The sequence below is a fragment of the Phodopus roborovskii genome, unplaced genomic scaffold (genome assembly GCF_943737965.1).
Source record: "Phodopus roborovskii unplaced genomic scaffold, PHOROB, whole genome shotgun sequence".
Classification (NCBI taxonomy): domain Eukaryota; kingdom Metazoa; phylum Chordata; class Mammalia; order Rodentia; family Cricetidae; genus Phodopus; species Phodopus roborovskii.
This window is the reverse complement of record NW_026126480.1, coordinates 19251508-19264058: the sequence shown is the minus strand read 5'-3', so window position 1 is coordinate 19264058 and position 12551 is coordinate 19251508. Positions and strand designations below refer to the sequence as shown.

Below are 12551 nucleotides of genomic sequence, written 5' to 3'. Positions count from 1 at the left end.
AGCTGAGCATGTTTTCATGAATTCCATTATACTTTTTACATTTCTTTATTAATTACCTATCCAGGTATTTTGTTCATATTTCTATTGTTGTTTTGATTTTTTTTCTTATTGATTTATTTAAACTCTTTGTCAGGCATATTTTTTTCCTATGTGTTTTAAATATATTTCTACATGTTAAAAGTGATGACCTTAGGGTTAAGGCACTTGATTTAAAATCTAATGCCCTGAGTTTGATTCTCAGGATCTGTGTAATGGGAAGAGAAAGCAAATTTCTTCAAGTCTATCGCCCTTGCACTGCGCCTGAGCCCCCCTCCCCCACAAGCTACATAGCTCATACGTACAGAGCTGAGCCTGGTGATACTTTCTTGTAATATAGCAATTTGAGAGACTGAGGCAGGAAGCTTATGAATTTGACCTAAGTTTGGGTAACATAGTGAGATCCTTTTGCATATTTTTATTGTGAATTGTCTGTATATGCTTATTTGAATTACTCCTTAGGCTCCCCCCCTCGTTTTTTCCAGTCCTTGTGTCCTTGTGTTTTGCAGTTTTCTTTCTATTCTCTCTCTGTCTGTCTGCTTTTTTTTTTTCCTTTCTATGGTTTTTCAAGACAGGGTTTTTCTGTTTAGCCCTGACTGTCCTGGAACTCACTTTGTAGACCAGGCTGGCCTTGATTTAACAGAGATTCTCCTACCTCTGCCTCTCAAGTGCTGGGATTTAAGAGCATTCCCTTTCCAGTGTCTTGATGGAACAAAGGCATTATTACATTGTAATGCTTATCTGTTTTCTCTCTTTGTATGAATGTTATTATTTTGTATCTTTTCCATGATAACAAGGTAAGAAAGCTCTTCTGTGTTTCCTTCCAAAGGTCAGGTTGTTTTACCTTTCATATTTACATGGGTAATTCAGAGCTAACTCTTTAAAATATTGTGGGAATACCTATTTTGTTACTGGCTGGAAAAGAGCCACCTTTTTTATTTTTCAAGACAGGGAGAGTTACTTTATGTAGCCCTGACTGTCCTGGAACTCACTTTTTAGACCAGGCTGGCCTTGAACTCAGAGATCCTCCTGCTTCTGTTCCTGAGAGCTGAGATTAAAGGTGTATCACCACTGCCAGACTCCCCCTTAAATTTTTTTTGCTGTTGTTGGCTGTTGTTTGGTATTCTACAGAGTGAATGGGCCATTTCTCATCTACAGCTGGGCTTGAACACAACAAGGCTTTGATCGACAAGTACAGTGTTTTAAAGTAACATTTTATAAAACAAGTGCTGGTTTGTGTTTTGATAGTACCAATTTATAAAACTTTTTTTGTTTTTGAGTTTTTGAGACAGAGTTTCTCTGTGTAGCTTTGGAGCCTGTCCTGATACTGGCTCTGTAGACCAGGCTGGCCTCAAACTCACAGAGATCCTCCTGCCTCTACCTCCCAAATGCTGGGATTAAAGATGTATGCTACCACTGCCTGGCCAGTTAATAAAATTTTAGTGGTTAGAAAACTCTGCTTTAAAAAATTATTATTATGAATGATGGTAAAGGTAAAGAAGTTTTCTGTCATTGAGGGCACATTAACATCAGACACTTGTACTCTTCTATTTTTGTTTTTTGTTTTTTTTGTTTTTTTTTTTTTTTTGTTTTTTTTGAGACACGGTTTCTCTGTATAGCTCTGGATGTCCTGGAACTCGATCTGTAGACCAGGCTGGCATCAAACTCATAGATCTGCCTGTCTCTGCCTCGCAAGTGCTGGGATCAAAGATGTGGAACACCACATTTAAGATGTTGGTTACCTTGGGTTCTGTTTTGCTGTAAGTTCTATGAAGTGGATATGAGTTGCCGGTTCTATGCAGTGGAGGTTTCTTTCTTGGGAAATATTTGGGGTCTCCAAGGGCATTCCTGCATTTTGCTTTCAGGATTACAGATTTGGAAGGGGCATACATATGGCAGGCCTTGGGAGAAAAGGAGCCAGTATTTGTTGGGTGCTTTACTTACTCATTTATTCTAAAGGATGTACTTGAGAAACAAGCAGAGTAGACACTACAAAGGGCAGGGTATAGGGAGAGCACGGATCCCATCCCTTCTCCAGGGCTCTGTCTCTAGCCCTCTATTGTTATCCTGTGGTAGCAGAGGTTTGTCTATTTCAGAACTTTGTTTTGTTGTTGTCATGGTAGGGATCAAAACTCTGGAGGGTTTTATGATAAACTGACTAATATGGCTTCTGGTGCCTTAAGAAAACTTGCATTGTTAGAATCTGTACAGCTTCTAAAGTTTTTTTTATTTGTTTTCATGAACCTAAAAAGAAAAGAAAAAAAAAAACAACTTGTTCTCTTCAGTATTTCTTCAAGAAGTATATTTATGCTAGATGACACTAAATGCAAAATCTCAACTGCATTTGAAAGCAGGGTGGCGGCAAATGCCTGCAGTTGCAGCCTTTGGGAGGTAGAAACAGGAAGAGCAGAAATTTATGGATAGCAGGTTTGGCCATCATGCCTTAACAACACCAAAAAGCATATTTGAGAAAAGTAAATCAAATTTCAAACTGCAAAATATTTTTTTTGCTCATTGTCAGGATAAATTATATGTAGTTTGGAAAAAAAGGAATTGGTAAGAAGAGGCTACTGAGATCTCTAAACACTTACCAGAAAATTAAATTTTGCTGTGAATGGATTGCAGTCTCTGTCCCAGACATTGCATTGTAGAATTCCAAAGTATTTGGGGATGAGATAATTCACTCATTGTTAGACACCTCTAAAGAACCAGAATAACCAGAAAAAAAAAAATGACATAGTTTCAAAACCAAGAACAAAGTAAGCTTGAAGTATTCCTAGCTAAATTTAGAATGGAACCCTCTCTCTCTTCCAGTCTGACTTGGGGCCTGAAAAATTGCTCCTGCAACACAGGATGATCAGAAGAACCATCAAGATGTTCAGAGGGTGGCAATGAGAGAATATCTTGTGAACTTCAAGAAGTGTGCCCAGGCTGGCTTCAGACAGCCTCTCAGTACTGGGATTGCAGGCATGAGCCACCATGTCTGGTTTATAGTCAGTTTTCTCGAAAAGAGAAAGAAATGTGCAGAGGTGTGTGGGTAATTATGGAAAATGTAAATCTGACACTTAGAGTAGATGGAGGGAAGGCTCTGAGGAACAGGTATGGATCCATATTTTCCCTTTTGAAAATCTTAGCAAAACTCAGAAAATGGACAGTGGGTGAAAAAAAAATATGGGAAGGAAGTAATTGTTATGTTAACTTTTATTTATGGGCGGGATTCAGGGTAAAAGCTGACTTTGATCTCGTGTAAAAATGGAAAGAGAAAACAGAATCCACAAGCTATTCTTTGATTTTTACATATATGTTGTGGCATGTACACGCCAGCATGAGTACACACACATGCATAAACACAAATACACGTTTAAAATATGAATTTATTATTGTTTTATTTGTGTGTGAACCTGTATGAATATATGTATGCAGTGTGTGTATGGAGGCCAAAAGAGGCATCTGATCCCTTGGAACAGGAATTGTGAGCCGCTAGGTGGGTGCTGAGATCCTAATCTCTGACAGAGAAGCTAATAATGGTCTTAACCTCTAAACCATCTCTCCAGCTGTCACACTAATTTAAAACAAACAAACAAACAAAAAACCACTTACATTTTACTTACTAAAGGACCCCATTTTCCTCATTTGTGGTAGTCTTGGAAGGGAGACCAGTCCTGGCTCAGTTGGAAACGTAATCCAGTTTTGGTAGAGTTTATTTTATTTGTTTTTTGTAGCTCTTGCGGGCCTTGGACTCATAGATCTCTAACTGCCTTTTTCTCCCAAATTGTCAGATTAAAGGCATGCACCACCACACCTAGCCCCCACATGTTTTTATTGTATAGAAATAAGGAATTAATTTAGTATTCTAAATCTTAGATGTAATCTCATTACTAGGTCCAAAGAAATTAAGTTAATCAAATTGAGCTAGGCATGGTAGCCCATGCCTGCATTTAGTGCTCATGAGACTGGGGTAATTTGGGTCCAGCCTGTACTACATAAGCAAGACCCTGTTTCACGGGAAAAAAAAAATCTAAACAAATTCATATTGTTGTACTCTTTTCCACAGAGATTATACACAAAACTTGTGAATCTAGTAAGTACAGAAAAATATAAAGAAAAATTAGCAGTCACTTACACTCTTGCCTTCCAAAGGTAATAGTCTGTGTGTTTTACTTATTTTTCTCATTACTGTGACAAAATAAACTGTGATGAAAATAGGTTAGTGAAGGAAACCTGTATTTTGGCTCACAGTTTTATAGTACAGTCCTTTAGGACAGGGAGGTCATGGCAGGAGGAACCTGAGGTAGCTGGTCACATTCATACACACTCAGAAAACAGAGCCGTGAGGCTGGTGGTAAGCCTGTTTGCTTTCTTTCACTCAGCCGGGTAAGCTTGTTTGCTTTCTTTCACTCAGCCCAAGCCCTTTGAGTGGTGTCATCCTGCCTTAATTAGGTTTCTATTGCTGTGAAGAGACACCATGACACAGCAGCTCTAATAAAGGAAAACATTTAATTGGGGCTGCTTACAGTTTATAGTACATTGTCATCATGGCAGGGAACACGGTGGTACACAGGCAGAGATGGTAGCTGGGAGTTCTACATCCTGATTGGAAGGCAGCAGAAAAAGAGCATCACTGGGCCTTACTTGAACATTTGAAACTCTAAAGCCCACTCCAATTGATATGCCTCTTCCAACAAGGCCACACCTCCTACTCCCTGTCAAGTAGTTCCACTCCTTAATGATCAAGCATCCAATATATGAATGAGCCTGTGAGGGCCATTCTTGTTCAAACCACCTCATTTATGGTGAGTCTTCACCTAAATTCACCTAATCTAGATAATGCTTCACAGGCATGCCCAGAGGCTCCTTTTGTGGTGATTTCCAATCTCATCAAGAATCCGTGTTTAACAGTTTGTGTTTCAGGACTAGGGATGCAGCACAATGGCAGAATATTTGCTGATGTGTGCAAGGCCAGTTTCATAGTTTCATTCTCAAATTGAAGTAGTTTGTTGGACTAACTGCTTAAGAGTAGTCAGTGCTCTTAAAGGCCAGGCCACCTCTCCAGTTCATGTTGACTTATGTAAAGTACCACATGTTGCAGGAAAATGCCAGTCTGCACTTTGTAAGAAAGTGTTGGAATGCAGAAGATGTTCAGTGAATTGTGGTTCTCTGAAGGAAGCTGGAAGCCCTTAGCATCGAAATCTTCCGACCTTTTGTTCTCTTGTTTCTCCCCTTCATTCTCTTCTGAAGTGAATTGTAAAATCCAGAGTTCCTCAAGGAGAATCACAAAAACCAAGGGTTCCAACCCCCTCTCCCCCCAGTAATTCTTGAAAACCTAGAAGGGCAACTCTCCCTTCTCTTTTCTCCCTTGGTTCTGCATTCCAGATGGATTCTGACCTCGTCTGGAAGAAAGGAATGCTGCCTAAGAACAGTCTGAATGAATGGGCCTCTCATCTGACCACACCCTTTCACCCAATTACATTTCTGTGTGGCTTTCCAGTCTTCATCAGGCCTAAGTGTAAAAGTTGACACTTTCTCCTGGGTTCCTGAAAGCTCCATGTCACAGAAAATTGGTTTAATTATTTTGTTATGCTTGCAGGCTGGAGAGATGGCTCAGCTTCAAGAGTATATACTGCTTTTCAAAGATCTGAGTCCAGTGCCTGTTACCTATGTCAGATGGCTTACAACCTACCTTTTGGACTCTGTGGGTACCTCCACTCCCATGTGCACAGTTACACATGTACAATAAAAGTAAAAATAAGTTTGTTTTTTAAGACAGGGTTTCTCTGTGAAGCTCTGGCGGTACTGGAACTCTCTCTATAGACCAGGCTGGCCTTGAACTCACAAAGATCTGCCTGCCTCTGCATCCCTTGTGCTGGGATTAAAGGTGTGTGTCACTGTTCCTGGAAAGCCTTGGATCTTTGTACCAGCCCCTTCAGTCTTGGGTTGCTTGTTATGGCTTACCAGGCCATAACAATGGATTGTCCTGCTTTAGAGACCATGACTTTGACACCTTGTCACATTATCTACTAACCATAGCAAATTCTCCAGATCTGAAATGTTGCCTCAGTAGATGTATGTTCACTGTAGGATATCTAGTTGTGCTAAAAGGAAACAATGTAGTAGTCCTTGCTATATAAGCTTTGTCCTAGCTATGCACAGTGGGTCACATGTAATCTCAGCATTTATGACAGTGATTCTCAACCTGTGGATCTCCACCCTGGGGGCTGTGTGTATGTAACAACTCTTTAACATACATCATCTAAAACCATTAGAAAACACAGACATTTACATTATGATTCATAGCAGTAGAAAAATTACAGTTATGAAGTAGTAACAAAGAAATTTTTAGGGTTGGGGGTCACAATGTGAGAAACTATATTAAAGGTTTGCAGCATTGGGAAGGTTGGAGAACCGCTGTTATAGGAGATGAAGTTGGGAGGATTAGAAGTTCCAAGGTTATCTTCAGCTACATAAGGAATTTGAGGCCTGCCTGGGCTATTTGAGACTATGTCTCAAAATAAAAATAAAAATAAACACCTCAAACAAAACAAAAAACTACAGTTTGTAATCTAGTAATCTGGAGCAGTCCTGTCTGGGTAAATTCTCAAATTCCAGTCATTTTGTTAAAACCTGTTAGATATGAGGTACAGGAGTTGGCTTAAGTCTGATGCATATATAAGCATATATAAGCAAAACCCAACACTAAAGTTACATGACAAAGAAAATACACTGAGAAAGGAAGTGAACAAATCTGCCTCTAGGGGAAGACACAGGAGTAACAGATGGTCACCCTTGATTTTCCTAGCTTTCTTGGGTTAGTGCCTGGGATGGGCCTTTGTGGCCTTTCTGGGGCAGGGGCCAGTTTACTGCCTGCATCTGGGTGTTCTTGGATGACTCCTGAGCACACAGTCAGCTGGTGATGCAGACACCAGCTGACTGCGATACAGGCTCTCTCTGCAAGGAGCAGTTAGCTTCACTTTATGTTATTACAAATTTACTTTAGTTTCATGTCAAGAGGAGATAAGGGATAGGGAATGTTTCCAAAACTCACAACTCTTATTTTGTGTGGCTTTTTTTTTTTTTTTTTTAAATTTGGAACCAGTCCTGCTTTATAAAGCACAGGCTGGCTTCACACTTGTAACCAGTCCTTCTGCTTCTGTCCTCAAGTGAGGGACATACAATTGGGCATCACCATACTTGACTTGAATATATGTTTTTAAGGTGTCATTACTTAAAAAAGCCATCTAATAGTAATATCAAGGTTAATTCTCATTTAACTAGTAATTTCCATTTCTTTCCTTTCTACATTGTGTCCTATTACATATAGGATGATGATAGGAAATGCTGTTTGGTTTGAATTGGGTTTCACAAATTATCTGGAAGATAGGTACAATTGAAATACAGGGGACATGCTTGTTGAAAGCAAAAAAAGCTGGTTCTTTAATATGTCATTAACCAGACCCAAACTCTATACATCTCAAAGAACTTCTCTTTTGTTATTTACATTTATTTAGTTAGTTTGTATGTGTATACATATGTATGTATGGGCATACATGTGGAAGTTCAAGGCTAATTTGGAGAAATTGGTTTTCTCTTGCAACCATGTGGATCCTGGGGCTCAAACTCAGATCATCAGGCTTGGCAGCAAGTGCTTTCCCTGCTGGGCCATTTTACTGCCCCTATCACCAAGTGTGGGCTGCTTCATGAATGTTCATATTATCCTTGTGTCCAGTCTTTTCTCTGTTCTCCAGATTGGATAGTTGCTTTATTGTTTTCAAGTTTGCTGCTTTTGTCATGTCCAATCTGCTGTCAAGCCTGGTCACACAGTGATGTTGTCTATTCCTGTCGAGATCTGCATTTCATTCATTGTGACTATAATTGTTTTAAAGTCTTTTCTGTTTCCAATACTTAGGTCAACTCAAGGTTGTTGTCGGTTGTTGAGTCTTCTTTTGAGAATGGGCCATATTTTCCTTTCTTTATATCCTGAGCGGTTTTATAGCCTGCATGGCCTAGAATTTGCTGTGTAGACCAGGCTGCTCTTGAATTCGCAGGGGTTTTCCTGCCTCTGCCTCTCAAATGCTGGGATTGCAGAAATGTGCTGCTGTATATGGATTTGGGATCCTGACATTGAGTTTACTAGTTTGGCAGACTCTGGATTCTGTTACCTTCCCTCAAAGAGCATTGATTTTGTGTTTATTTTGTTAACTTTCCCTGAATCTCATTTCCTTTAGTTTTGACTGTGTGGTATATGTTCCATGTATGTGCAGTTCAGGGATTGGCCAGGAATGTGGGCAGAGTTTACACACAGGTTTTAGATTCCCCTCTTTCTTGTTCTCTTTAGAATTTCCTGTCTTGGCTTGCATAGTCTTCAGGTTTGCCCTCTGGTGTGGGTCCAGTTAGAATTATGGATGCCTTTCATGGCACAGTGGGACATGCTAGCTGGAAGCCACAGATAAAGGGAACTTACCAGTTATTTTCTTGTTTGAAATGCTAGTTTTCACCCTGTCAGCCCTACCTGCTTTTCATTATACAGTATTTTCAAATAGTTTCTTTTCTTTTTCTTTCTTTCTTTTTTTTTAATAATTAAATTTTGTCAAGTCCATGGTTGTTTGCAGGAAAACTGATGTGGTGGTGGAGCTATTCTGCCATGACTGTAAGTGATGCATATGGTTTAACATGCCCACATAGGCTGTTTATGATGGGATATTTCCTTCCCAAATTAAGAGGAATATTTGGAGCTGTGATTCCTAGCTTTTTTGAGTTCTGGGATTTAGAATGTGATAGTAATTGTAGTTGCCTTCCCAGAAAAATGCTTATGCCTTCATAAAATCACTTTAGAGAATTCAGGAGTTCTTTGAAACTTTCAACATAAGCCCCCTCACCCAATTTATTTCAATCAAACTGATACCAACAGATCAACAGCAATACAAATACTAGTTTGTGTTTTGGCTTGGCCAAAGCAGAAAAAATATACAACTAATTAGATGTCCTAAGGTATGTAAGATTTACAGAATTAGTTAGGGTTTCCAGAAATATCTGTAGAGGCAGATAGATAGAGGAGCACCACACCTAACATTTAAGTTGTTGAAATGGGATTTAGTTCCTATATCTGCTGCTATTACGGATTTTTCTGTTTGTTTGTTTGCTTTTTGGTTATTTTGAAACGGTCTCAAATCTGACTCTGGCCATCCTTAGAACTCACCGTGTAGACCAGTCTGGTATCAAAAACACAGCTGTCTGCCTGCCTCTGTCTCTTGAGTGAAGGGATTAAAGGTTTGAGGCACTACGCCTTAATTAAAAATTAAGGTTTAAAAATATTATATTTAATTTTATGTGTTTTCATATTTTGCCTGCTTATGTGTACCATTTGCATGCAATACCAGTAGAGGCCAGAAGAGGGAGCCGGATCCTTTGGAGCTGGAGTTACAGGTGGTTGTTAGCTTCCATGTAGGTGTTGGGAATTAAACCTGGGCCCTCAGGAAGAACAACCAGTGCTCTTAACTGCTGAGCCATCCCTCCAGCCACCTGTTTATGTTTGTTATATATGTTGGACAAAGAACTACCTGTTTCTAAAATAGCAGGAATTTATGGTGTGACGTCACATTCCTAGTATTGTTTGGATTTTCTAGAGATCTACACAGTGAAGGGACTAAGGTGCCTGTGTACACTGTCTTCAGATAGTGATCTCTGTAGGTGTCTCACTTATTTTCTTTCTGCCGCTTTTAAAGATGCAGCCCTGGATCTCTGTGAGTTGGAGGCTAGCCTAGTTTACAGAGCTAGTTCCAGTACAGGTTCCAAAACAATGCAGAGAATCCCTGTCTAGAAAAACAAAACAAAACAAAGTAAACAAAAACCACAAACAAACAAACAAAAGTAGCCCACCATAAAGGATTGAATCATATCAACAAGAAACCTTCAGGTTTGTGAACTCCTTTCTTATTTGACACTAAAAAAAGGGAGATTTACTTCCAAAATATATGTAAAGGTTTGCTTATATAAATTATAAAAAATGGGCCAGTTGGTGCTGGCACATACCCTTAATCCCAGCACTCGGGAGGCAGAGGCAGGTGGATCTCTCTGAGTTTGAGGCCAGCCTGGTCTACAGAGCTAGTTCCAGGACAGGCTTCTAAGCTACACAGAGAAATTATGTCTCAGACTCCCTCCCCTTCAAAAAAAATTATAAAAATGTATATAAAATACTAAAAAATTATGCGTTTAAGTGTTTTGTTTCTGTGTATGTGTATCATGTGTGTGTCTGCTTCCTGTGAAGGCCAGAGGTGTTACATCCCCTAGAACTGGAGCTATAGATGGTTGTCAGCTGCCATGTAGTTGTGGGAATCAAATCCTTGCCCATTGCAAGAGTAGTCAATGCCATCTGTATGCCCCTGGCTCTACTCTTTACCACCTGGGCTACTGTCTTTTTACTGTATTCTGTCCTTTGTCTTAGGGACACCTCTAACCATCTTAGGAAAACTTTCATTGGAAGCTTTTAGTTAAAACAGTGGTAGCCACCATGATCCATCCCTGTGTATGTTCAGATATTTTGTAGATTTTACTCTGAATTTTCTAGGAAGCTAGGGATAAATGAGCAAATGTAGGAAGTTTTGGAAGCTTAGAGAGAAGAAATAGTTATCTCCTCTCAGAACTAAAGGTGGTTTAAATGTACCTTCTGAGAATTTCAGCTATCCATGGGTCATTTTTTGTCAGCTACTTGCTGCTTGATTACTTGATGCAGTAAGTTCAGGCCTGCCTTGGGTGGAGGATCTCAGCAGGTGTGGCTGAGAACACTGGCTAGCTCTGCATAAGCTACAGGGCTTTGTTGTAGCTGTTGCCAGCTGCCTGCTGATTGGGCCAGTCTTCCCTAGTGAATATTACTAAGTATATTTTGAGAGATGAAATGCTCTAAAAAAGAAAGCTTCAGAGGAATCTATTACGTAGAAGGAGTTGGAAGATGAGAGAAATTCAAAGTGTGGTTGGTACTTGCTTTACTAACAGAAGAAAAGTTGTATCTTGACAGAAGCTGAAAATTATAAAGAATTAGGCTGCTACTTCTGAGCTTGGACAAAACTCAGATTGGATAAAAAGATTTTAATTAGGAAGCAATATGTCTACTGGAATTTTTAGTTTTTTGTATAGATGCCTTAGAATCCCCTTAATCCTCTCTCCAGGGTCTCCTGTAGCCTGGCCTCAAAGTCTATGTAGCGAAGATGACCTTATACTTAAACTTATACTCTCTCTCTCTCTCTCTCTCTCTCTCTCTCTCTCTCTCTCTCTGTGTGTGTGTGTGTGTCTGTATCTGTTTATATGTGTACCATATGCGTGCCTCGCCCAAAGAAGCCAGAAAAGGGCATCAGATCTCCCTGGAACTGGAGTTAGAGGTGGTTGTGAGCCTACTGATGTGGGTTCTGAGAACTGAACCTCTGCCCTTTAGTAGAGTAGCAAGAGCTCCTAACTGTTGATCCCTGACCTTGAACTTAGATCCTCTTGCCTTCACCTCCAGTGTACCATTGTAGCTGGTTTTTATGTGGTGCTTTGTACACGCTAAGCAAACACTACCAGCTGAGGTACATTTCCAGCTCTAGAAAAGAAACCAGTGAGATGCCTGTGGGATGATTTGTGGTGGGGAACGTTCTGTCCTTAGGTCTGTGTCATCTGTAATGATGAGCAATACATCTCCCTTAATGATTTTTAGCCCCTATGGGCATGGTGGCATACGACTTTAATCCCAGTGCTTGGGAGTCAGAGGCGGGTGGATCTTCATGAGTTCAAGGCCAACCTAGTCTACAGAGTGAGTTCAAGGACAGCCAGAGCTAGGCAGAGAGGAAACACACACTAGCCCCCTTGAGTTCTGAATTACAATTAGAATTCTGTTAGCTAGTATGCACAAACAGGCCCCCATGCCACCTTAGCCTCTTGAGCTCTGAGATTACAGGTATGACCCTCACACTCAACCAATCTATTTTAGAATAGAAAACATGAAAGAATATATAAAACTAAGGGTAAGTATTGTTTTATGGATTTTTTTGTTTTAGGTAAATATGTATATATACACATGTGTATGTGTTTATTGCTTTGTAACATAGAATGTGTCTTGTGCTGGAAACATGGTCAAAAAGTTCGAATAACACTGCTTTATTGTAATACTCTGTTATTTCATTTATCATATAGCATTATGCCAGTACATTCAGGCTTCTAAAGCCAGGGATGGTGCCAGCCCTTTCATTTCAAGTACGACTGAAGGTAAAAACAAAATGAAATTGAGCACACCCAAAGCTTTCTGGTTCTCAGTCTCTCTAGTGGCAGTTTGATTCTTTGGCCTTTTAACCACCTTGCGCCTTTTTGAGCAGTAAATTTCTCAGATTTGTGTCTCTTTAGGTGGCTCTTTCCCTCCTCACTTTAATGTTACAACCTCAGCATATATGCTAGTGTTTTTAGGAGGAGGCAGGGAGACACTAAGGATTGTAGCAATTTCAGATTATTCTAAACTGATAAAAAGGTGGGTTAGTTAGCATTCCTGAAGTCTT

At 39.8% G+C, this 12551-nt stretch overlaps 1 protein-coding gene across 2 annotated transcripts in view; it reads left to right on the top strand.

Annotated features, from left to right (window-relative positions):
• The window catches only part of Dennd5a (DENN domain containing 5A), a 59316-nt gene that overhangs the window by 10165 nt on the left and 36600 nt on the right, over positions 1–12551 (top strand). The window contains exon 2 of one of the 2 annotated variants that reach the window (XM_051192661.1): positions 12196–12267. The exons of the other annotated variant lie outside the window; for it this stretch is intronic. Within the exon in view, the coding sequence (XP_051048618.1) occupies positions 12196–12267 (72 nt within the window). The remainder of the gene's footprint in view (positions 1–12195; positions 12268–12551) is intronic. 2 annotated transcript variants of the gene reach the window in all.